Source organism: Quercus robur, chromosome 8 (assembly GCF_932294415.1).
Source record: "Quercus robur chromosome 8, dhQueRobu3.1, whole genome shotgun sequence".
Lineage (NCBI taxonomy): Eukaryota > Viridiplantae > Streptophyta > Magnoliopsida > Fagales > Fagaceae > Quercus > Quercus robur.
The window spans coordinates 9,187,860-9,211,948 of record NC_065541.1 but is presented as its reverse complement, the minus strand read 5'-3'; the positions used below and the strand labels follow the sequence as shown (position 1 = coordinate 9,211,948).

Below are 24,089 nucleotides of genomic sequence, written 5' to 3'. Positions count from 1 at the left end.
AGATTAAAACTCAAAACTTAAAAGACATCAAAGGTTCGTAACATATAATAAGTCTAGGTAGAAACAAATTTTTTTACAATTGTAGAAAAATATGATGTCATTAGTAAACGCATGTAAAAATGATATTACTTCAATAATTATTTATCATATTAATATGTTGTAAAAAGAGTTGTAAAAATAGTTGTCCCTAATATACTAAAGTAGCATGCTAACGAGTTAAGAAATTGAAAAAAAAAAAAAAATAGGCAGAAACTCAATCAAGTTTCAAGGTTCTCATTATAGAGGCCCCAGCTTTACAGAGCACTGGTCAATGAGAGTGTGAAAGAAAGGTAAATACCCTCCATTGTATGTAGTTTCATATTCTGGACGTCTTCTTGTCTTTGTCTCCCCCTCTTTCCTATGTCTCCCTCAATCCCTTTCCTGCCCCACCCCTTCATCGTATTAGTGCTGTACAAGTCCCAGCTTATTCAAACTATAGCATCTTTTTTCATTTGGATTTTGCTCTATAGTTTGATGATCTGTATATCAACACTAATTTTGAAAAAGGACTAACAGGCAGATACCAACTCAGCCCCTTAGTCCATATTAGCATGGATAACGAGATGGTTATCTTTATAGCCTCCATACAATTAAAAAAGAGAAATACTCTATCATCACTTATTTCATCCAAACTGCATATTTTTATGATTACACTCTGATAATATGACTCCTGAAGTGAAAGAAGGGTAAATACAACAATTTTATCACATGTAATGTTGAGCAACAGTGTAAAACCAATTCAAGGTTGATGCTCCAACAAGAATTACATACACAAGAAAATACTACTGAATGATCCACAAAACCGAAATCAGATACTCTGCTAGCCAATCCATAATCCATATTGTTGGCTATACTGATAATGCACTGTATGGTATTCCACGCAGAACTTCATTCCCCTTCACTGAGAATTGGGACAATAAGTGGTTTCATCTGTGCAAGATATACTATCGCCCACCTAAAGAAAAGAAGAATACAATATGAAATTTCAGCAAAGAGAACAATACACAGTATGAAAAGGAAGAAACAACCATACAGACAAGACCACGTACATTTCTAAAATAAGAATTAAGCCCCGCCGAGAAAATACTAGAAAAGGTATGTGATATATAGGATCTTAATTAGAGCACCTTTGCCCTATGAAAAATCATGCAGAACTACTGGATCAAATTTAGTGGCTACACATGGTGCTTAGATTTGACAATAGGTTTTATGGAGTGAAAAAACAATTGCCAAAGATGAAATGTATGCAGATGAGATCTCATTGCCTAAATCCTCCTCCCCCACAAGAGCAAGGTCAAGGGCAAGGTCTTGGGTTCAAGACCCACCAGCTGCATGTGTAATTACCAACAAATAATAAAAGATACATGTAGCACTAGCTAAATACACAAGGATATAAGTCCCAACCTAAAGATGAGCACATATTAAAAATGAATTTTAAATAAAACATCAAATCAGATGAACTTCCAGTTTTCATAATTAAACATGAACTTACATCATCCAACAACAGACTGTTGCTGTAATAACCAATGTCAGATGGAACCTGCAATGAGAAAAATAGATTAGGCATATTTTGCAGATTACAAAAAGAACAAAAGGTTATGAAAAGCAGATAAATGCAAGAATTTTATAAGTATCAAGAATCATACAAGCCTAACATATAGATGGTTCAGCATTTCACGCAAACTTAGAGATGTCTGATTACTATATTTACTCAAACCAGCATTTCATAATCACACCTACTATGCATTAGCACCTTTCTAGTGCAGAAAATTTGAGATGCCAAGATTTTATCAATAAGCAGTAAAGTACACACAGAATAACACCAAAAAAAAAAAAAATACAAACAAGACTTTCTCAACAAGAGCTCCTACTCAAATACACATAAATCATAAATATACAGAAAAATAATTGAACTATCAGACCTTCACTAACTGACCCAAAAATTTTAAGACTAAGACTTTGTCGTTGTTACTACTATTAGATCTTCAGACATTGTTCAAAGCAAAAGTATTGAATAATCATGACAAAGAAATGAATTTCTTAACGTAAGGAAGCTGAAAGGAAGAACAAGCAAAAGGTTGGTGGTGGTATTATTTGGAAGAGAGTGACATGATCATCACTTGGAATCAAAGATGGTCCCAACTCCCAAGTGGAGTAAATTGGCAAAGAAGGATAATACCCAACCCAAAGTTGAAGGGTCAAAGTTTTTTTAAATTGATTAACTGACAATGAAATCAGTATGAGGATCCATTAGAAACATCAAAACTTTATGAAGACTAAATAAGAAACTAAAACTGGCACACAATCAGCCAGTATGCAAGCCCATTCCTCAATATCCAAAAGAACAAAACTAAAAAATTTGACATCTACAGCCATTTCAGAGGTTTACAAAATCTTAATGGGGAAAATAAAAAATAAAACTAAATATATATATATAAACCCACTAAGGTTCTGTTTAATTGTCCTTAATATTCGAACTACACCATTCGCTGGGATTGAACCTAGATCTCTTATTCAATCATTAGAGACTTTGCCAGTTGGGCTAATTGGAAATGTCGTTTAATAAACAAATGTACCAATATAAGTGAGGAAATTCAAAAAGGGTATTGGGAATTTCATGAACTTCAAAATATATGACAATATACAATCTATCACCATACTACAACAACAACAGCAACAAGAACAACAAGCCTTAGTCCCAAAATTTTGGAGTTTCCTATAGATCCTCAACGGACTAACAAGTTGGAAGCAGGGGTAGATTTGAACTCAGGTTCGAAACAATAGGAAGAATTGGGTAATGCCATTGAACTACAAGAATATTGACTTGTAATGGCCATTCAAATTAATGGCTTCTGCAACAGTAAGAACTCCTTACTTGTTAAAATACTCCCATCTAAGATGATGTTGAGATTGTTAAGTACTTCCCACTCAGTGAACTGAACCACCATATTTCATGACACAACAAAACAAAATCCCCCAAGCATCTTAAGCCCAAATCATTACCACATAAAACCTAGACAAACACCACATATATCATGGAATCTAGAGCTACTTACTGTAAATAAGCTTCAGTTACGCACTATATACAATCTTGAATTAACAAATGCAGCAACTTTAATAAAATTCACACACATATAAACCCAAAAACATAAATAAATGAGAAAAAAAAAATTGGGTTTTGTGAAATGTACAAATTAGTAGAGGGTCCTCTATTGCAGCAAATTCTGGTGCAAATCGACGCAATGATCCCAATCACTACGAAAATTAGGGTTGTCACCAAGAACCCCATGTCGATTTCTCTTCGATCTGCAATGTAAAGAGAACCCAAACAATATTAAAATTTGGGGAATTTGAATTGGGATATTAGGGTTTGAATAAAGCTCAAAAATTGAACTTAGAAAAAAACGAACCGAATGCGAGATCTCACGAAATGGAGAATCTAAGGGGCCTGTTTGGTTGACGAGAAAATGTGAAAAAAAACGAAAGGGAAAATATTTTCTTTAAGAGATCTCAGCACTGAAACTTCGTGTAGATAAACATTACGGAGGAGAAGGAACTAGATGAATGGGAAATGAAATTGGGCCGATTCTGAAATTTTGGCCCAAATTCTTTTGGGTGCAGAAAGTACAGATTTGATTGGGCCGAGGTGACCCAAGGCACTGCCAAGTTGGGCTTAGTTTTAGCATGAGTCTTATCCCCTTGTTTGGTTGGGGGAGATTTTTAGAGAGGATTGAAAATATAAAGGAATATTTTGATTTTCTTCTGTTTGTTACGAAAGAAAACGCAGAGGAGAGAAATTAAAGAGGTAGGGAAGATGATATACCATGGATGTTTGTGGCATTTTTTCAAAAAAAAAAAAAAAAAAAATTCTAGAAAATAAATCACTTTCCAAAAAATATTTTTTAGAAAACTATCCTTTTTTATTATGTTTATTAGCAACTTTAAAATGAGTTGGAAAATTATCTTTTGACTTTCTTTATTTAGTGAAAAATAACTCTAACTCACGTCAAACTAAACAAGGAAAGTCAAAAAATAGTTTTCCTTTGACAATTTTTTTTCCTTATATTATTAAATATAGGAAAATGTCGAAGACTATATTTAGTATTGGTGCATTTGGATAGCAGGATTTGCGCATGTGTATTTGCATTTAAGTGATTAAAATCTAAATATTATGTTTGGATAGTTTTAAAAGATCAAGAATTTCAATTGACAAATCCACAAAGGATTTTAACCCTTTAAAATATTTGGATTCAAAATGATATTTAAAATTAATGGATTTAAAATGAAAGCATTTAAAATATATATTGATTTAAAATCTTAGTTCAAATTCAAATTTTCAAGCACAATCATAAGATTTTTTATACATTAATGGAAATCTATCTTTTTTTTTTAAGGCTGTTAACATAAATCTATTTATACAGAACTAGAGGCACATCTGCAAATGTATAGACATATGGTATCTTTTGTATAAGTGTATCTATATTATTTTACTTTATCAATTATTATTTATTTTTATATTAATAATTTATAGTTCGATTATTTTATTCTTTGTTACATTACAATGTCAAATTTGAAATTAATTTTTTCTTCATGCAATTATGTTTAATACTTTATAAAAATTAATTTTAATTTCTTTGTTTATATTTTATTAATTTCTAGTTTTCTTAGATAAGTGGTGAAAATATGTTTACAATTATTTAGATATTTTTCTCTTTATTAACATGCTAATACAATAATTAGCATATCACGTCAGTGCACATAAAAATAGTATTAGTAGTTAAGTCATTTTAAAGTAAGAAAAATATTAAAATCATTACAAATTCTAGTACAAAGTTTACAAATTGACATAATGAATGTAATTGATCCTGCCTCAACAATTTTCACCAATTACATTAAAAAAAAAAAAAAAAAAAAAAAAAAAAACTTTCACCAATTATAACTAACAATTTCAACGGCTACACAACTGCAAGAATGCAATGGACCTGTACTGATAGGCCCAATGTAGGAACCTAAACCCATTTGAGTGCTATAATAGACCTGACCCGAGAATGCAAATGACAATGGGTCAAATGATGTTAATTTAAGTTGCTAATAGATCTAACCTATTTGGGCCAAAATAAAACCCATGAAAACCAGAACTTGATGATGACCACGTTTGATATGAGGGTGATTGAAATCAATAATGATTAATGATATGCTCATATCATATGCAATAGATTTTAGATTTTATTTGGCCAAAGCTTTTGATCTAGTGACACTACCGGCACCCTCCAAGAGGGCTACAACTTTCAACTTTTAGCCTTTTCTCTCAATTTTATTTCAAATATTCAACTTTTAGGTTTTTGAAAAAAATAAAAAACTAATTTTTTGCCTTTTGTCTTGCATAAATAAGTTACCAAAAACAAGTTCAGGGCCGGCCCTAAGGCCCCCAAGTGGAAGGGGCCCTCAAAATTTTGAAAAAGAAGGGTAGTAGAAAAAAAAAAAAAGTTTTAGATGAAATTTCAAAAAATCTGATATATCCTAGTGACAAAAGAACAAAAAATTTAGAACATCTTTGTAAACATTGGTACCCCAAAATTTTTTTTGGTCTAAACAAAATCAATTATCCCAAAAATATCATCCTTAACCTCTAAAGAAAGAAGAATTGAGAAGAGAGATGAAGACAAAGTTGAGAGTTTGAAAAACTGAGAAGAAAGAAGCATTGTAAACTTACTAAACCCTAAAAAAGTAATAAATAAATGTATGAGATAATAAATGCAATGAGAAAGTTGAGGAGCAGAGGTGGCCACATGGGTAGAAGCTTGGGAATGAAAAAAATGATTTGAAAGGAAGGTTCTAATAAGGTAATTTTATTTGCTGAATAACCAAATTTCTTTTTTTTTTTTTTTTTTTTTTTTTTTTTTTTTTATTAAAGGATAATTCCAATAAACTACCCTGAGGTTTGGACTAATACCAACAAAGTCTAGAACTTTTCAAAAGTGACCAAGTTGGTTCCTAGACACAATTTGGTCCCTAAACGGCGTTTACACCCATTACACAATTTGGGTTTTGTCTCAAAATTGTTATAATATGGTGTTTTTGTTGGCTTATGAATGATTATGGATATGTATATATGCTTTGTGATAAGTGATTTTTGGGGGTTTTAGGTTTTATATGGCTAAGTGTACATGTTTGTCTAATCATTTTGAATAGAACTCACAACTCAAAAATGTTAGCATGAACATAAACATTCGGTAAAGAAGAGAGATTCTAAGTGAGGAGAGGGAGAAGAACGGTTAAGAATGAGTAATGGGCCTAAACGCTGTTTAGGAACCAAATTATGTCAAGGGGACCAACTTGGTCATTTTTTAAAAGTTTTGGATCTTGTTGGTATTAGCCCAAACCTTAAGGTAGTTTATTGGAATTTACCCAAAAAATAAATCTAACCACTTATTTTGAATATTTGAAACACTATTTTTTTTATTATATATAATTAAAACATTATATTCATTAATCTATATAATTTATCTCTATTAACTATATAAAAAGAGTCAATAGGCTTAGGAATAGTGTTTTGGTTTAGTCAAGTTTTTGTACCCATTCTAATGCTACTAAAAAACCTTTCATACTTATTTAAGGCATTTGGCCAAACTGGTGAGATGGATTTTTTTTCTTCTCATGTACACCAATTTGTTTTTGTTTTGTTTTATATTATATTATCTGTATATAAAAAAAGCAAATGCCTTGCAGCTACAGTATTTTTGGTTTGTTCAACTTGCACTGTTTCACCGGTCGCTTTTTTTTTTTTTAATGCATAAAGCTACATTAGTTTTGCTATATTATTTTTGGTTTGTTCAATTCTCAATGTTTCAAAAAATAATAAAATATTAACACAATAAATTGGCACAATATTTTCACAATTGTTGAGGTGTTAATTTCTTATAGGTCAAAATAAAATAGTAAAATATCATAATAGAATCAACCACAACTAAAAATAAAGTTATTGTGCAAAACAAGTGTTATATCCACAACATTTTTCACAACACTTTAATAACAAACCATAGGTGGTAAATTGTTATTGGTTCTTGTAAGGACACAATTTGTGACGACCTATAACAATATTGGGTTCGCACGTTAAAAGGCCCAAACAATATCATTTATAGAGCGTGGGTTTGAAAGGCTAGGCCTTAGTCACCAGACGGTGGGTTTTTCGTGGTGTTCATACATGATTTAAATCGTGTTCGCCCTGGGAGTCTTTCTCCTGGAGGCGGGTTGGGAGGCTCTGGTTTTTGGCCATTTTTTCCAGCCTCCGCTCTAGATTGCTTACTTTTCCTTTTATACTAGCATGTGTTCCTTATCCTTCGTCTATGTGTAGGATCGATTTTTCCAAGACTGATACTTGTCCCATCAGCCCATATCCAGAGTGGTTGGGGGTGGTTGTAAAAGCTAGAGAGTATGGCTCTGTCAGGTGCAGAGTATTGAATGGCAGTAAGGGCAGCTTTCCCTGGTCGTTAGACTTTCCAGCGTATCCTTCTCTATTGACCTAGATATTTTAGATTTTTTCCAAACTGTTCCTATACCGTTTTTACCCTTCCTTCCAGTGAGACCTCGGACATGCCAAGGACTGAATCGTCCTCGGCTGTGACCCCAGACTATTTTGTACTTGTATTACTGATCCTGGGCTATAACCTTCCTCGGCTCGGGCCTTGGGCCCCAATGAATAAATGGGCCAGGGCCACAAATTATTGGACCCCACAATAGCCCCTCAAAATCATGCTGTCCGACCTCTTGGTTGGAGAGGAGGATTTTGGTAATGTCAAGCTTTTATCACGACTCGTTTAACTTGGTCCTTTATTAATGTTGGTGTCTCTTCATCTACTCAGGAAACATACCAGGCTACGAGACATTCCTATAAATTCATTCACAATGCGTTGCTGCCGTTTGATTATCCAAAGCACGCCTTTAATGATTTCCCTTTACGAGACCATTTAAATTCGACGGTTATTGACGGTGTGGGGAAGTGGAACGGGTATATTCTCGTTCACAGACTTTCTTGGAAATCTAGGCAGATTATATACCTTCCGTTTTGCCCTTCATATAAGAAGAAAAGCAAGAGGTTATTTCTCTTGTACAGAGACCCTTTTAATCCTTCTGAAATTTGAAACAATTAGCCTCCTCCAGAGTTTACTTTAACCGCTAGTTACACCTTAATTTGTGATACGTTCGAGATAGGAGTAAGTAATGAAGGAACCACACCCTTCCTAGAAATACCATGTTCTTATGAAGCTCAAAATGGCTCGATCAGGGCAGGGATGGCAGAGACTCAAGATCCTTCTTACCCTCCTTTCAGACAAAATTCGAAGCAGGGGCTCGTCGCGTCAAACTTTTGGCGCGACTGAGCTGGGGTCACCCATTATCAGTACCAGCCGCTCTCTTATGAGCATAGCTAACATGGCACCAGTGTGTTAGGAGTTAGGACTGACGCAGGGACAAAGTATCCCTGCTTCTTCCTCTCTTCCTTCACTGGCGCCTCCTTTTGCCTCTTTTTCTTCTTCTTTCCACCACCAGATCCATCCTGGTGTTTTTCCTTCTTCCTCTTCTTCTCCTCTCCCACCAAGGAAGGTCATCCTCTCAATATGGATGCTAATGGGACAGAATTTGGAAAGACTTAGGAGCAGAGCTTAAAGAGATTTCTGGCTGTTCGCTTGTTGTTGTTGTTGTTTTTTATTTTTATTTTTATTTATTTTTTATTTTTTTTATATATTGTTTTTGTAACTAGTTTTCTATATAGGCTTGTTTAAGCCCTTCTTTGTGCACTGTAATACCCCTTTATATTAATAAAAATTATCATTACTTTATTTCGTATGTTCTATCTCTTCTTTTTGGAATGGATATGTCGTAAATAGACGGGCTACTTTGCGACCTCTCTTTTATTTCTATACTTTGAACGATGCTTAGGGCCAAAATCCCAGTTAATAAAAAGATCTTACTCTGTGCTTACTGAAACTTATCCGATTTAATAATACTGAATCGAACAAATGATACTTAGAGCTGAAATCCTTATTAAGAAGAAAAGGAAAAGATGTTATGATGAGCTTATTAGGGCTGTCTGGCACAATATCGCCGACCTGAGAACACAATACTTAGGGCCGAAATCCCTTACCAAGAAAAAAGACGTTATCATGAACTTACGAGTGCTGTTCGGCACAATAATACCAACTTGAACAAATGACACTTAGGGTCAAAAACCCTTGCTAAGGAAAAGATATTATTATGAACTTAATAGAGTTGTTTGGCATAATAATGCCGACCTGAGAAAACAACACTTACCCCAAAATAGCCGAGATGACAGCTGAATGCTCGGTGCGGTGTAGGAGGTAATCATCCGAAGACATATAACCCAAAAATGAACAGCCCCTACAGGTTGCTGAGTAATAAGGTGTTTCACCATCTTCCTAATAACTTTCATAGCTTTAACCTCTTCTGGTATTTGATCCGAGGATTGAGCAACTTAGAATTTTTATTAAGTAGCCGACCTTTCCATAGGTTTGAGTCCAAGGACCATGCAATACCTTGGTTCTGTCCAAAACTTGATTTTGATAAATAGTTGGTTTCCCCATAGGTTTAAGTCCGAGGACCATGCAATACCTTAGTTCTGTCCAAAACTTGATTTTGATAAGTAGTTGGTTTCCCCATAGGTTTGAGTCCGAGGACCATGCAATACCTTGGTTCTGTCCAAAACTTGATTTTGATAAGTAGTTGGTTTCCCCATAGGTTTGGGTTCGAGGACCATGCAATACCTTGGTTCTGTCCAAAACTTGATTTTGATAAGTAGTTGGTTTCCCCATAGGTTTGGGACTGAGGACCATGTAATACTTTGATTCTGTCTAAAACTTGATTTTGATAAGTAGTTGGTTTCCCCATAGGTTTGAGTCCGAGGACCATGCAATACCTTGATTCTGTTCAAAACTTGATTTTGATAGGTAGTTGGTTTCCCCATAGGTTTGTTCTGTTCAAAACTTGATTTTGATAGGTAGTTGGTTTCCCCATAGGTTTGAGTCCGAGGACCATGCAATACCTTGGTTCTGTCCAAAACTTGATTTTGAAAAGTAGTTGGTTTCCCCATAGGTTTGGGTCCGAGGACCGTGCAATACCTTGGTTCTGTCCAAAACTTGATTTTGATAAGTAGTTGGTTTCCCCATAGGTTTGAGTCCGAGGACCATGCAATACCTTGGTTCTGTCCAAAACTTGATTTTGATAAGTAGTTGGTTTCCCCATAGGTTTGAGTCCGAGGACCATGCAATACCTTGGTTCTGTCCAAAACTTAATTTTGATAAGTAGTTGGTTTCCCCATAGGTTTGAGTCCGAGGACCATGCAATACCTTGGTTCTGTCCAAAACTTGATTTTGATAAGTAGTTGGTTTCCCCATAGGTTTGAGTCCGAGAACCATGCAATACCTTGATTCTGTCCAAAACTTGATTTTGATAATTGGGGGAATTATCCCCCCGGCTATGGTGTGGGACCTTGGTTTAAGGGGACTAGCTCCTCGGCCAAGCCCCTAGAACCATCCGTGTTGCTGACGCTACAAAGCGCAACCCCTGGTGAAGAAACGTAGCCCCTAGTGGGATTTTACTCTAAAATACTATATCCGACTACTGAAAATGATGTGAAAGATTGTCTCAACCCATTGCCTGTGCCAAAACACAAGCCCTTCCCATAGACGGCGCCAATTGTAAGGACACAATTTGTAACGACCCATAACAATATTGGGTTCGCACGTAAAAAGGCCCAAATAATATCATTTATAGAGCGTGAGTTTGAAAGGCTAGGCCTTAGTCACTAGACGGTGGGTTTTTCGTGGTGTTCATACATGATTTAAATCGTGTTCGCCCTGGGAGTCTTTCTCCTAGAGGCGGGCTGGGAGGCTCTAGTTTTTGGCCATTTTTCCTAGCCTCCACTCTGGATTGCTTACTTTTCCTTTTATACTAGCATGTGTTCCTTATCCTTCGTCCATGTGTAGGATCGATTTTTCCAAGACTGATACTTGTCCCATCAGCCCATATCCAGAGTGGTTGGGGGTGGTTGTAAAAGCTGGAGAGTATGACTCTGTCAGGTGCAGAGTATTGAATGGTAGTAAGGGCAGCTTTTACTGGTCGTTAGACTTTCCAGCGTATCCTTCTCTATTGACCTAGATATTTTAGATTTTTTCCAAACTGTTCCTATACTATTTTTGCCCTTCCTTCCAGTGAGACCTCAGACATGCCGAGGACTGAATCGTCCTCGGCTGTGACCCCAAACTATTTTGTACTTGTATTACCGATCCTGGGCTATAACCTTCCTCGGCTCGGGCCTTGGGCCCCAATGAATAAATGGGCCAGGGCCACAAATTATTGGGCCCCACAATTCTAATTTAAACTTGCTAATGAAATAACTTTTTTGCTCACCAATAACAACCTGTAACAACTTACTACTTATAATTTGTTATGAAAATGTCGTGGACATAACATTTCTTTTGTGAAAATGTTAAGACATCTTGTTGTTGTCATAACACTTTCAAAACTACTGAGCAATTAATTCTTTATAGGTCAAAATAAAATATAACAAAATTATAAAGGTATTATAAAAATGTTGTGCCATTTTGTTGTTTCTAGAAATTTTTTATTGGTTTAGCTAACGTTGTTGAGCCAAAATTCACTGTTTCACATACAATTTTCTTGAGTTGGCTTTTTGATTTTTTTTTTCTTTATGCATCATTTTAAGTAAAACACATAGTTTTACCAAAAAAAAAAAAAAAAACTTAGGATAAAAACACTTTTCATCCTTTATGTTTGAGATATTTTACAATTCCTCCTCTAACTTTAAAATCAAGCAAAATTTCCCTTAATATTTTGGAAAAGAGCAAATATGTCATATTGTGATTCTCTCAGTTAAATCATAATAAAAACTTATGATTCTTAATATATTTTATTGTGTAATGTCTAAAATACTCCAACTAAATTTTAATATTCCAAAATTTTTCTTCATGTATTTTGAGTTTTAGATGGTAGTAATGGTTGGAAAGTTGAAATGATCATATAAGGTGTTTTATTTGTTATCTAAAGAACATTGATTTTTTAGATTTAAATTTTCGAAACTTATGATTTATCTAATAGAAAATTCAATGACACATGCCTTTTGTTGTCTTTTTTTTTTTTTCCTTAGCAAAACTCAGTTGCTTATTGTTGGAAGATGATGATATTCGTTATTATTCTTAGAAGTTTTTATTGAGTGGATATATTGCCTTTAGCAAATAGGTACTAAAAAACTATTATAGTAAAATAGATATTTATATGTTAAATAGCTACCCTAACTTTGTGTAATCAAAATTCTTATATGAATGAAATTTGGTTTAGTCAAGTTTTTGGACTTATTCTAATACTAGTAAAAAACTTTTTATACTTATTCAAGGCATTTGGCCAATCTGGTGAGATGAATTTTTTTTCTTCTCAAGTACACCAATTTGTCTTTATTTTGTTTTATATTATATTATCAATATATATAAAAAAGAGCAAATGCCTCGAAGCTACAGTATTTTTGGTTTTTCAACTTGCATTGTTTCATCGATCACTTTTTTTTTTTTTTTAATGCGTAAAGCTACAGTAGTTTTGCTACATTATTTTTGGTTTGTTCAATTCGCAATGTTTCACAAAATAATAAAATATTAACACAACAAATTGACACAGTATTTTCACAATTGTTGAGTTGTTAATTTCTTATAGGTCAAAATAAAATAAAATATCATATTGGAACAAACCACAAATAAAAATAAAGTTATTGTGCAAAAAAAAGTGCTACATCCACAACATTTTTCGCAACACTTTCATAACAAACCATAGGTGGTAAATGTTTAATTGGTTTTAATTTAAACTTGCTAATGAAATTACCATTTTGCACACCAATAACAATCTACTACTTATAATTTGTTATGAAAGTGTCGTGGATATAACATTTCTTTTGTAAAAATGTTAAGACATCTTGTTGTCGTCACAATATTTTCAAAACTGCTGAGTTATCAATTCTTTATAGGTCAAAATAAAATATAACAAAATTATAAAGGTATTATAAAAATGTTGTGCCATTTTGTTGTGTTTCTAGGAATTTTTTATTGGTTTAGTCAATGTTGTTGAGCCAAAATTCACTATTTCACATACAATGTTTTTGGGTTGACTTTTTGCATTTTTTTTTTCTTTACGCACTATTTTTAGTTAAAACAAATAGTTTTACCAAAAAAAAAAAAAAAAACTTAGGATAAAAACACTTTTCGTCCTTTATGTTTGGGGTTGTTTACAATTCCTCCTTTAACATTAAAATCAAGCAATTTTTCTCTTAATATTTTGAAAAATAGCAAATATGTCATATTGTGATTCTTTTAGTTAAACCCTAATGAAAGCTTAAGATTCTTAAAATATTTTATTGTGTAACGTTTAAAATACTCCTACTAAATTTTAAAATCCCAAAAATTTTATTCACGTACTTTGAGTTTTAGAAGGTAGTAATGCTTGGAAAGTTGGAATAATAATATAAGGTATTTTATTTGTTATCTAAAGAACATTGATCTTCTAGGTTTAAATTTTCGAACCTTATAAATTATCTAATGGAAAATACAATGACAAATGTCTTTTGTTATCTTTTTTTTTTTTTTTTCCTTAGCAAAACTTAGTTGCTCATTATTTGAAGATAATGATATTCATTATCATTCTCAGAAGTTTTTATTGAGTGGATATATTGCCTTTAGTAAATAGGTACTAAAAAAAAGCTATTATAGTAAAATAGATATTTATATATTAAATAGCTACCCTAACTTTGTGTGTGATCAAATTTTTTATATGAATGAGATTAACTTTTTATGACATAATTACCAAAATTCTTAAAATTACTGTCTATTTTGATTAATGTAAATCTCTATGTATTTTAAAAATCAAATGATTTATATCTTTGTTTTGTGATATAAATAAAATTTAAAATTGACCTTAAACACTACTCTTATTCCATGGCAAGCACGTGCCTTGCATGTGCTGCCCTAACTAGTATTATAGTAAAAATTAATAACAATATTTTTTATTAATTACTCATATATATATATATATATATATATATTCGGCCCATAACTTAGAAATAGTGCACCGGTACATACCAGTATCGGAATATTTCGTTCCCAAGGCCAATCTAGAACGGCCTCTGTAATGGAATTCAAAACTTTGGGGTGGAGTCTTATTAGATAAGTCAATAAGACTTATGTGGCTGTAGATCAATTAAAAAATCTCATTTCTTATTTCAAAGGATATATAGAGAAAATGGATTTACATTTGCCATGAATTCATCTAAAAAAATGGCATCTAAAATGGAAATAGAACTTATATTTCGTGAGAAATGTAGATTATTTTTTATATATAGTAGATAAAGCAATTAATTCAATTGAGAATAGGTTTGAACAATTTCAAATATGTGAAGATATTTTTGGTTTTCTATTTAACTTCACCAAATTGAAATCACTAGATGATGATACTTTGCAAAAATACTGTATAAACTTGAATCTCTTCTCAAACATGATGTTTGTTATGATATTGATGGTTTAGATTTATTTTCAGAGTTAAAAGTTTTAATAGAAATTTTACAAATAAAAGTATATACTCCAATTAACATACTAAATTATATAAAAATGTTAGATTCATTTTCAAATACATGTATTGCTTATAGAATTTTATGAACAATACATGTTATTGTTGCTTCTACATAAAAAAGTTTTTCAAAATTAAAATTAATAAAATCATATCTAGCTAAGGTCGACAATGTCCCAAGAAAGATTAATTGGATTAGCTATATTATTGATTGAAAATGAGATATTAGAAGAACTTGAATAGAAAAATTTAGGGATAATTACAGTAAACTCACCTGTAGTTTGGCTTGTTTTCACTTTGTCTATCTATAGTTTAAAACTTTACACTTTGCCTACCTAAACTTCAATTTGTTACTCATTCGTTACCCACCTTTGGCTTTTCTGTTAGAAAACAACTTTTACAACCAAAACATAACATACCATGAATCAAAAAGTTAGGGTTTGAATTTTTTTGAAAGAGCTTGGAGGGTTTTGTGTCTCTATACAGGGACAAAGACAGCAACACATGTTTTTAGAGTTTAGGAACCGCACACGACAATGGTTTGAGAAATAGAAGAATTAAGCCATGCTCTTAATTTCCCAGTAAAGGAAACACAGAGCTTGGTGGAACAAATGGAGAAGGGCAAGGAGCTGGTTCTCAAGTGCTCCAAAATCAAGCGTCGGAATTGGAACTATTGTGTCAAAGCCTTTTCTTATTTGAACAAGCTATCCAAGTTGAACAGGGCTATTGAAAAGTCTTGTCAAGTTAATTTGATAGTACAGGGCACAAGAAATGGGTTGGAGACATTGACATTGGTGAGTCAGAACACAAGATTGGGTTGAAGACTTTGACGGGGTGAATTAGAACACAAGGATTGGGTTGGATACTTTGGCCGAGGTAAATCACAACACAACGATGGGGTTGGAGACTTTGGGCGAGGTGAATCACAACACAAGGATTGGGTTGGAGACATTGGCCGAGGTGAATCACAACACAAGGATTTGATGGGAGACATTAACGAAGGTGAATGAGAGCAAAAGGACTTTGAATCTTGTTTTGAAGCATGTGGAGAGTCAGAATTCGGACATGAAGAAGAAATATGGGACATTGTCATGTGCAGTTCCTAAACTCAGGGATTATATTGTTGGGTTTGATTTGCAATTTTCAGAGGGTTTTCTTGTGTTGGATTGTGAATTAAGTTTTGGTTTGATAAAGGGGTTTGATTGAAAGGTTGAGATATAAAAATCTGAAATGGGTACGAAACCCCCTCTTTGATCTTGTTTGTTTGAGTTTTTAATGTTATTTTTTGTTTTTAGAAGAGAGAGACATAACAGTGAAGAAAAATACATTTTTACCCCTGGTTTTAATAGAGATGGGTAACGGATTGAAGTTCAGGTGGATAAAGTATAAAGTTTTATACCACAGGTAGGCAAAGTGAAAACGGGCCATATCACATGTGTGTTTACTGTAATTATCCCAAAAATTTAATTAGTTATCCCAAAAATTTAATTAGTTAATTTGCATCTTAAAAGACAAGAAAAATATATTTTAAATGAAATATATTATAATATAAAAATATTAAATAAATATTAACTTAATTAATACATAAATATAAAAAATGCCTAATTTTAGTTATCGCCTGAGGTCCCAAAATGTTTAGAGCTGTCCTGAACAAGTTGTACTCAAATACACACGAAACTTCCTAATTCCTATTAAAAAAAAGTTAAAAATAATCCAGATTGTTCGAATTTTTTAAACTAAGATGCGGTTTGGATTCCTCATTTTTTGCGTTTCCGCGTGAAAAATCTTGAAGGGAAGAAGAATAACTATAAACAGTGTGCATCAATAGATTCAATTCAATACCATATATGATTGACAGTGGGCTCACAGGTAACATGGATATTTTGCAATTATTATTATTATTATTATTATTTATATTATATATCCACTTATCCTTTTACGTTCTGCGTCAGACATGACATCAAAAGTTCATACTTTTTTCGTTTCTTGTCGATCTATATATGTGATACCACTCATACTAGGTATAGTCTTTTTTATTTTTGCGTAGCTGGAATAGGTATAGACATAGTCATTAATTATGTCTAAAATATGGTAACAAAAATCAACATTAGCTGCTGAGCTATTTATCGTGAAAAATCTTGAAGGGAAGAAGAATAACTATAAACAGTGTGCATCAATAGATTCAATTCAATACCATTCATGATTGACAGTAGGCTCACAGGTAACATGGATATTTTGCAAATTTTTTTATTATATATCCACTTATCCTTTTACGTTCTGCGTCACATAACGTCAAAAGTTCATACTTTTTTCGTTTCTTGTTGACTTCTGGTGTAAACTATGTGAGTTTGATTTTCAGTCATGTTGTCGGTGAAGTTATGTCGGCATACATTGATTTTCTTTGTTTTGCTTTTGTTTATTTTTTAAAGGTTTTTACAATGAACGCGGAAGCTTTATTAAACAAACAAATATATATATAAAAGTCGATGAGAACTTGTTGAATAGTGAATGAATTAGTTAAAAATACAAAAAAAAAAAAAAAAAACAAATTGAGTTACAAAATTCTTGAAATATTATTAATTATTGGCTTCAAATACATTCAGAGTTAATTTTTCCAACCAATAATGAAGAAAACTATAACACTATCTATGTTTATTATTTAAACAAATCACATAATTATTAAAAAAGTCATGTGATCAAAATTACATATCAATAGTTTATTCAGTTGTCACATAGTAGATTGAAGTAAAATAACACTAAACATATATGAAATAAAAAAAAATAAAAAAATTTTTCCATTAATTATAGCATGCAGTTACGTGTTTGTGTTTCACCTTCATTGCTTTATGTCCAAGATAATATATACAACTGAAAATACCAAAAGAAGTAAAGATCTCTCTGTGTGTATATATATATATATATATTTCAATAATAATTAACCTGTACACACAGTTAACTAAAAAGCAAAATGATTGACGTGACTACGTTACTGATAAGGATTAATTTGTAAGTGATAATTGAAGCTTCCCATTTATATGCAAATGACTGTATCCAGGGGCGGAGCCCCGCGGGGGGCGGGAAGCTGCCCCCTGACTCATCCCAAAAAATCCTTTAGTTGCCTCTGTTCTAAGAAGTTGGCTACCTAACATTGTGAAAAAACAAAATAAAAAACTGCCACCCCAGACAAACAGGCCCTGACACCCAACATAAAAAAGGAAAAAAAACTTGCCTCACGTATCAAAGCTTATGACTTTTTCACCAACTTGACTATTCTATTCTTTTAAAGTAGGTTACATCTCTTTCCACGGTTTAACCCATCGACCAGTGTTTTGTTTTGTTTTTTGTTTTTTTTTTCCTCACTATTTATATCACATTTCTTGTTGAGTAAAATTACCAATATTACAAATTTTAGTACATTAGTCTTATAAGATGATGTATCACAATCATAAAAAAATAATTCATATAATTTTTTATTATTTTGTTTAGTAACACTAATCACATTTTTACCACATTAATTTTGTTATTATTATCAATTAATATTTTTTAGATTAATTTCATTTCTAATAATGACTTTGAATCCTGCCTCCCCTAAGCTAAAATCCTGGCTCCCTGTATCCCAATTATATGTGCTATAGTCACATAAAAATATTCATGCTTTCATGCTTCAAATGACGACACATGCATGGATGCAAGTTGTATATATCATCACATGCAAATCAAGCTAAAGTCTATGTGCATGTATTGTGTGTAAAGAACTAACCCGTTGAACCTTGGCATAGCCGCCATCAAGCCAGATTTTCAATTGAGGGGGTAAAGAAGGAACAAAAGAAATTCATAAAAATCTAAAATAACACCTATTTAGTATTAACAAAATATGAACAAAATAATAAATATAAAATAATTTTTTTTTAACGCATTACAATACATTTATGTTGTTGCTCAAATTAATTATAGTTGCTAGGTAAAAAAGAATACTAGAAAATAAAAAAAATTCAAAGTCAATTGTTGCTAAGATTAAGATTGTTGTTAAGTTTAATTACTATTGCTAAGTTAATTATTTATGTCAAACAATGTTCTTATTGTCTTTAATGTAAAGATGCTAAACTAAAGACAAATTTTCATCTAACTTTATCAAATATTCAGCAAGTCATCAATCATTATTAGATAAAAGCAATGATAATCAAATGTTCAACCAACCATTAGCAACCAGTAACGAACTTTATTTAACTATTCTAGTCTCTACTCTAATTACTTTATTTACTCTTTAAAGTGATCGGACCAGCACTAATTCAGGGCTTTTCTTTTTTTTGAAATTTTGGAACAATTTTGACTAAATGTATCTGATGGGTTTGGTAAATTTTTGGTAAATGTTTGATCTTACATATGCCGGTTGTTTAATTTTTGTAATTAGGATGTTATTTGGGCTTTTTATTATTATTATTTTATTATTTTTTATTTTTTAAAAGAGGCTAAAGATGTTGCTGGGGGGGGGGTCAATTATAATTTCCAAGTTGATAAAAATATTAATTTTATTATAATCCAAATTCTTCATCTAATCCTTTTCTAATTATAATATATAAGTTGAAAAAAATTTTAGTTAAAAAAAAACAGCAACAAAGAAATCTTCACGTTAATCTTACAAGTTTTAGATTTAGATTATTTAAGAAATAGTTATAATTGCAGAAATTTTATTAAATTTAGTAAAAATAGATATAATTTTTCTTTTCCTATAATTTCTAAGTTGATAAAAATCATAATTTGATTATAATCCAAATTCTTCATTTAACCATTTCCTAATTATAATATATAAGTTGAAAAAAATATTAATTAAAAAAACAGCAACAAAAAAAATCTTAGACCCTAATGTTTAATAACAAAAACAAAAGCACACGTTTTAAGAGGAAGTAGTACACATTTTTTTTAATTATAATAGAATGATAATTAATGATTAATATATTAGTATATATATTCTTATATATTAAAATCTAACAAATTTTTAATACATGTTTTATATATTTTTTTTTTGAGAAGTAGTACACAACTACACATTTTAGATTTTGTAAAAAAAACTAGGTATAATTTTATTTTCTTATCTTCTTCTCCGATAATTATATCCTACACGTAAAAAGAAAATAGCAAAATATATATATATATATATATATTTATACTACATGTAAAAAGAAAACAGCAACCTAACAGCAACGTAGTACACTTGAAAAAAGTCTTTTATAAAATTCTATTCAACTAACAATATATATATATCTCAAATAATCCATAATGAATACCTATAATACAATTCTTTTTCTCTAATCTTCTCCCTACAACCTCTATCCTTCTCTTCTTCTACCTACAACCTTACAAGTGTGTATTTACATATCTAAAATTTTGAGTGTGGTACCCTAGAAGGTCTAGATACTAACGTAGTTCAATTATAGCTTATATTCTATCATTTTTTTTTAATAAAAAATTTTAGATAATGCAATTCATCTTTGATTTGGTGTTCTTAATTGATTATGTTGATTATTTCCTCACTTATGGCAACATTGAAATAACTTATAGGTAAACTTTTATATTTACATTGCAGTTTAGAAACTCTAAATACTTATATTTTTGTAATTTATGGAATTTGTTTTTGGTTATATATGCAAGAAATTTATATATGGTTAGCACTTCTACTACTCTACATGTTAGCAAGTATAATGGAAAGATTTTTAATTGCCATATATAAAACTTGCCATAATATAAAACTTACAATTTTACTACTAAGAGCTTTTAGAAATTTAAAACTTAATTGCCATAATTTTTAAAATATTTTTACTATGTTATTTGTTATTAAATTTAATTATATTATCAAAAAAAAAATATTTTTAAAAAATTATATATAATTTTTTTATCAAGCCGTGCATTACACAAATATAATAATAATATTAAGGGAATTTTAGACCTAATGTTAAGGGAATTTTTGAAAAGTTAGGGCTGCCACGGCCTCCATTGACACCCCTAACTTTGTTCGGCAGTTTTAGCCTTCCCGAAATCGATGGGATGCAGCTAACACTGTCCGCACTTAATGCTATTAATAATGTATTAAATGAAAATATAATTATTTTTTATTTTGTTATTATAATTTTGAGTCTAAAAAGCTAGAATGCCAAGAAAAAATATAAAGAAAAAATTATTAGAATAAAAAAACCAAAAAAAAATTAAATGTTGATAATAATAAAGAAAATGTCTATGAAAAAATAATTTTGCAAGATGCTGAATATGATGATAACATTGACTTAGATGGAGTTGATTAGCCAAGATGACGAAAAGATATTATTATTTTGTTTCATATATCATGTATTACTTATGAGTTTAATAAATTTGAATGTGCATGTTATAAACATAAGTTAATTTGATTTTTTTAATTAGCTTTGTTAAATTTTATTACATAAGTAATGATTAAATTGGTCATTAGTTGAATATATTTTGAATTTATAATGAATATACCTTTTATATATGTATATCTATAATTATTTTATAATTTTGTTAGGTGTTTGTGTATCTTACGATACACAATTCGATACAATACATGATATAAAAAAATTAAAAATCAATTAACGATTTGACAACTATGTCTATAACAACTTGTAAGATAGCTTTTCTGATTGGGACTAGCTTATAAGCTAACTTTCTACTTTTTATATACAGTTTTTTAATTTTTTTTAATTACAAGTATATTTTAACACATTTTTAATAATAAAAAAAATAAATAGGTTGTTTTTAAAAATAAAATAAAATAAATAGGTTGTTTTTTTTTTAAAATAAAATAAATAGGTTGTTTCTAAATGAACACAAATCTCAAAGCCAAAAAAAATTCACAACTGCTGGGGTGATAAATTATTGGGTAAAACATTATTTTCGTCCCTAAACTTTTATAAAAGTTCATTTTTCATTCATAAACTTTACAAAACATTATACTTTTCATCTTTTTGTCACTATATGGCCTAATAGAGTGATGACGGAACATAGTTTATTCCCAAATTAGTTTGGAGAGAAACTCTTCAAACTTCCCATATATCTCTTTTTTGGTTGTGAATTTTGAAAATCGAACCGTTAAATTTTATGTTCCTTATCCTCTTAACATGTATATCAAATTTCATTCAAATCGGTTGTTAGTTACTATTCGATCATTCAATTTATTTTTTACACACAATTTTAGATTACAAAAACTTGAAATTTTAACATTTTTTTGATGACATAACAATTGATTTTTGATATTTTTGAAATTTTACAAGCATAAAGGATATAAGAAACACATGTAATCCAACGACTAAATTTTCAAAATTCACACTCGATATAATGATATATAAGTAGTTTGTAGGATTTCTCTTCAAACTAGTTTGAAGAGAAACTTTGTTCGTAATGACGTAGTATCTACTTTGATCAAATTATTTTATTTATAAAATTATGGATAGATGTCAGAGTCTTTGGTACACATGGATTAATTTAAAAAAAAAAAAAAACTAATAGTTCAGATTTTAATTTAAAAATTTATCAAGATTTAAAGTAAATCCCAAATTTAACCCCTCCCATCTCTTAATGTCGGCACTTGGCACTGATTCAAGCTCTATTTTCTAGAATCTACCACCCACCCATGTCCTCATCATTTTGATCCATCCAAGTATTCATCCTATCTTGCAATGATGACAAGCACTATAGTAAGAAGAAGGAGAGCACTAGAGACGAAGAAGGAGATGATGACAATGACAAGGAAGAAGATCTGGTGTTTTCTCAAAAAATAGAGAAAATCCCGTCTATGTTCATGCCTCACAATATAAAACACCCTAAAGATCCAAAACCTAATCATAAAATAAAAGAAGCTAATGCTACAAACGAAAAAAACCATCAAAACATAGAAAATGAATGAAAGATATGGGAAGTTTTGGTTGAACGTCCGACGTTGCTGGAGAAGGATAGCTTGAATTGGTTTTTATTTATTTATTTTAATTTATTTTAATTTTTAATTTTTATAATTAATTAATTAATTAATTATTATTATTTTAATGTTTTGGTGTTTAAATTTTTTATTTTAAATCCTAATAAATTCTCAACATAAATATGAGCTGGATTTTTTCTTTTTTATTATAAAAATGGCACTTCAGTTTGTAAGAATGCCACTTCACTCAATATTTAATTTATATGTGTCAATAACTCTTTGCCACGTGTCTCTAATTTTTTGAATAAAATAATTTGGTCCAAGTCAAATATTATATCATCATTCTGTTAAGCCACATAAGATATAAACTAACCGATATAGATGAAAAAATGTAAAGTAAAATGTTTTATAAAGTTCATTGACAAAAATGAATTTTTATAAAAATTTAAGGATGAAAATAATATTTTTACCCTAAATTACTAGTATTGATGATGTTGGTGGTTACTAGTTAGTCCACCTGAGATTCATGAGATCCAATTAAAAATTTATTAATTAAACGTAAGGTAACACGTTGCTCAAGAAAGAATATCACCATAAAGAGAGATAATGATTAGAGATACAAATTCAAGAATTGTGATTACTGATTAGGTAGGTATTGAATCGTATGGAAGTAATTGCACGTGGTTGAATACCACCCAAACTCAATCCCAGATTCATTGCTGTTTACAGACAATATGGTCCTGTAAGCCCGTGTTGATATTGGTTTAATGTCAAACTTTTGGGACAGTTTCCTATCGTTTTGTGACACAATGACGCAAGGAGGGACGTATGCATGTAGGTTAAGTACCTATTGAGCCTGTTTTTTTTAGAGCAAATTAAAGATACAAATTGACCTATTATATTGTGAGAATTGTTAAACTTTGAATCGATTTTGGAAGAAACGAAGAGAAAAAGAAAGGAGTTGAAAATTGAAAGGCTCTAGTTTTTAAATAGATTTTCCTTTAAAATATTCTCTCTCTTTCTCCGATGTTGAAAAACCGACGGAACCTGCAGACAGCAAAGAAGGAAAAATATAAGATGATCAACATTTGATGTGACTTAAAAAAAAAAAAAAAAGGCAGAAAATTTTATGTGACTTGAAGTAGACATTTGAGTAATTATTGAGGATCGTTGGGGTTTATATACAATTATGGCCTTCCGCCTTCGTTTATGGCTTTCTTATACATTTGCGTGAAATATAAAGTTATATTTTTTACCATGAGAAACATTTTTCTAGATTTATACCAATTTTTTATTTTTATTTTTTTACATGGATCTACAATGAGTGCAATCACTTCATTTTCTACACAATGTATACGTAAAAGAATTCTAGTAAATAGTTATCGTTTGAATGTCTACTTAAAATCTAAGAAGCATGGATACTATATTTATGGTGCCGTATTTGTGTTGTACTAATGTCATACTGGTGTCGTATTAACAATTTATGTTATAATTT

General features: G+C 30.9%; 2 protein-coding genes across 2 annotated transcripts in view; both read right to left on the bottom strand.

Annotated features, from left to right (window-relative positions):
• LOC126694474 (serine/threonine-protein phosphatase PP-X isozyme 2) overlaps positions 1 to 24,089 on the bottom strand; it is an 85,419-nt gene that overhangs the window by 52,363 nt on the left and 8,967 nt on the right. The window lies entirely within an intron of this gene.
• On the bottom strand, positions 630 to 3,615 carry LOC126694480 (V-type proton ATPase subunit e1). The gene is made up of 4 exons (XM_050390757.1): positions 3,450 to 3,615; positions 3,231 to 3,345; positions 1,532 to 1,579; positions 630 to 994 (listed from the first exon to the last, which is right to left on the bottom strand). Exons 2-4 carry the CDS (start codon positions 3,326 to 3,328, stop codon positions 928 to 930), a joined length of 213 nt encoding a protein of 70 aa, XP_050246714.1. The 5' UTR covers positions 3,329 to 3,345; positions 3,450 to 3,615; the 3' UTR covers positions 630 to 927.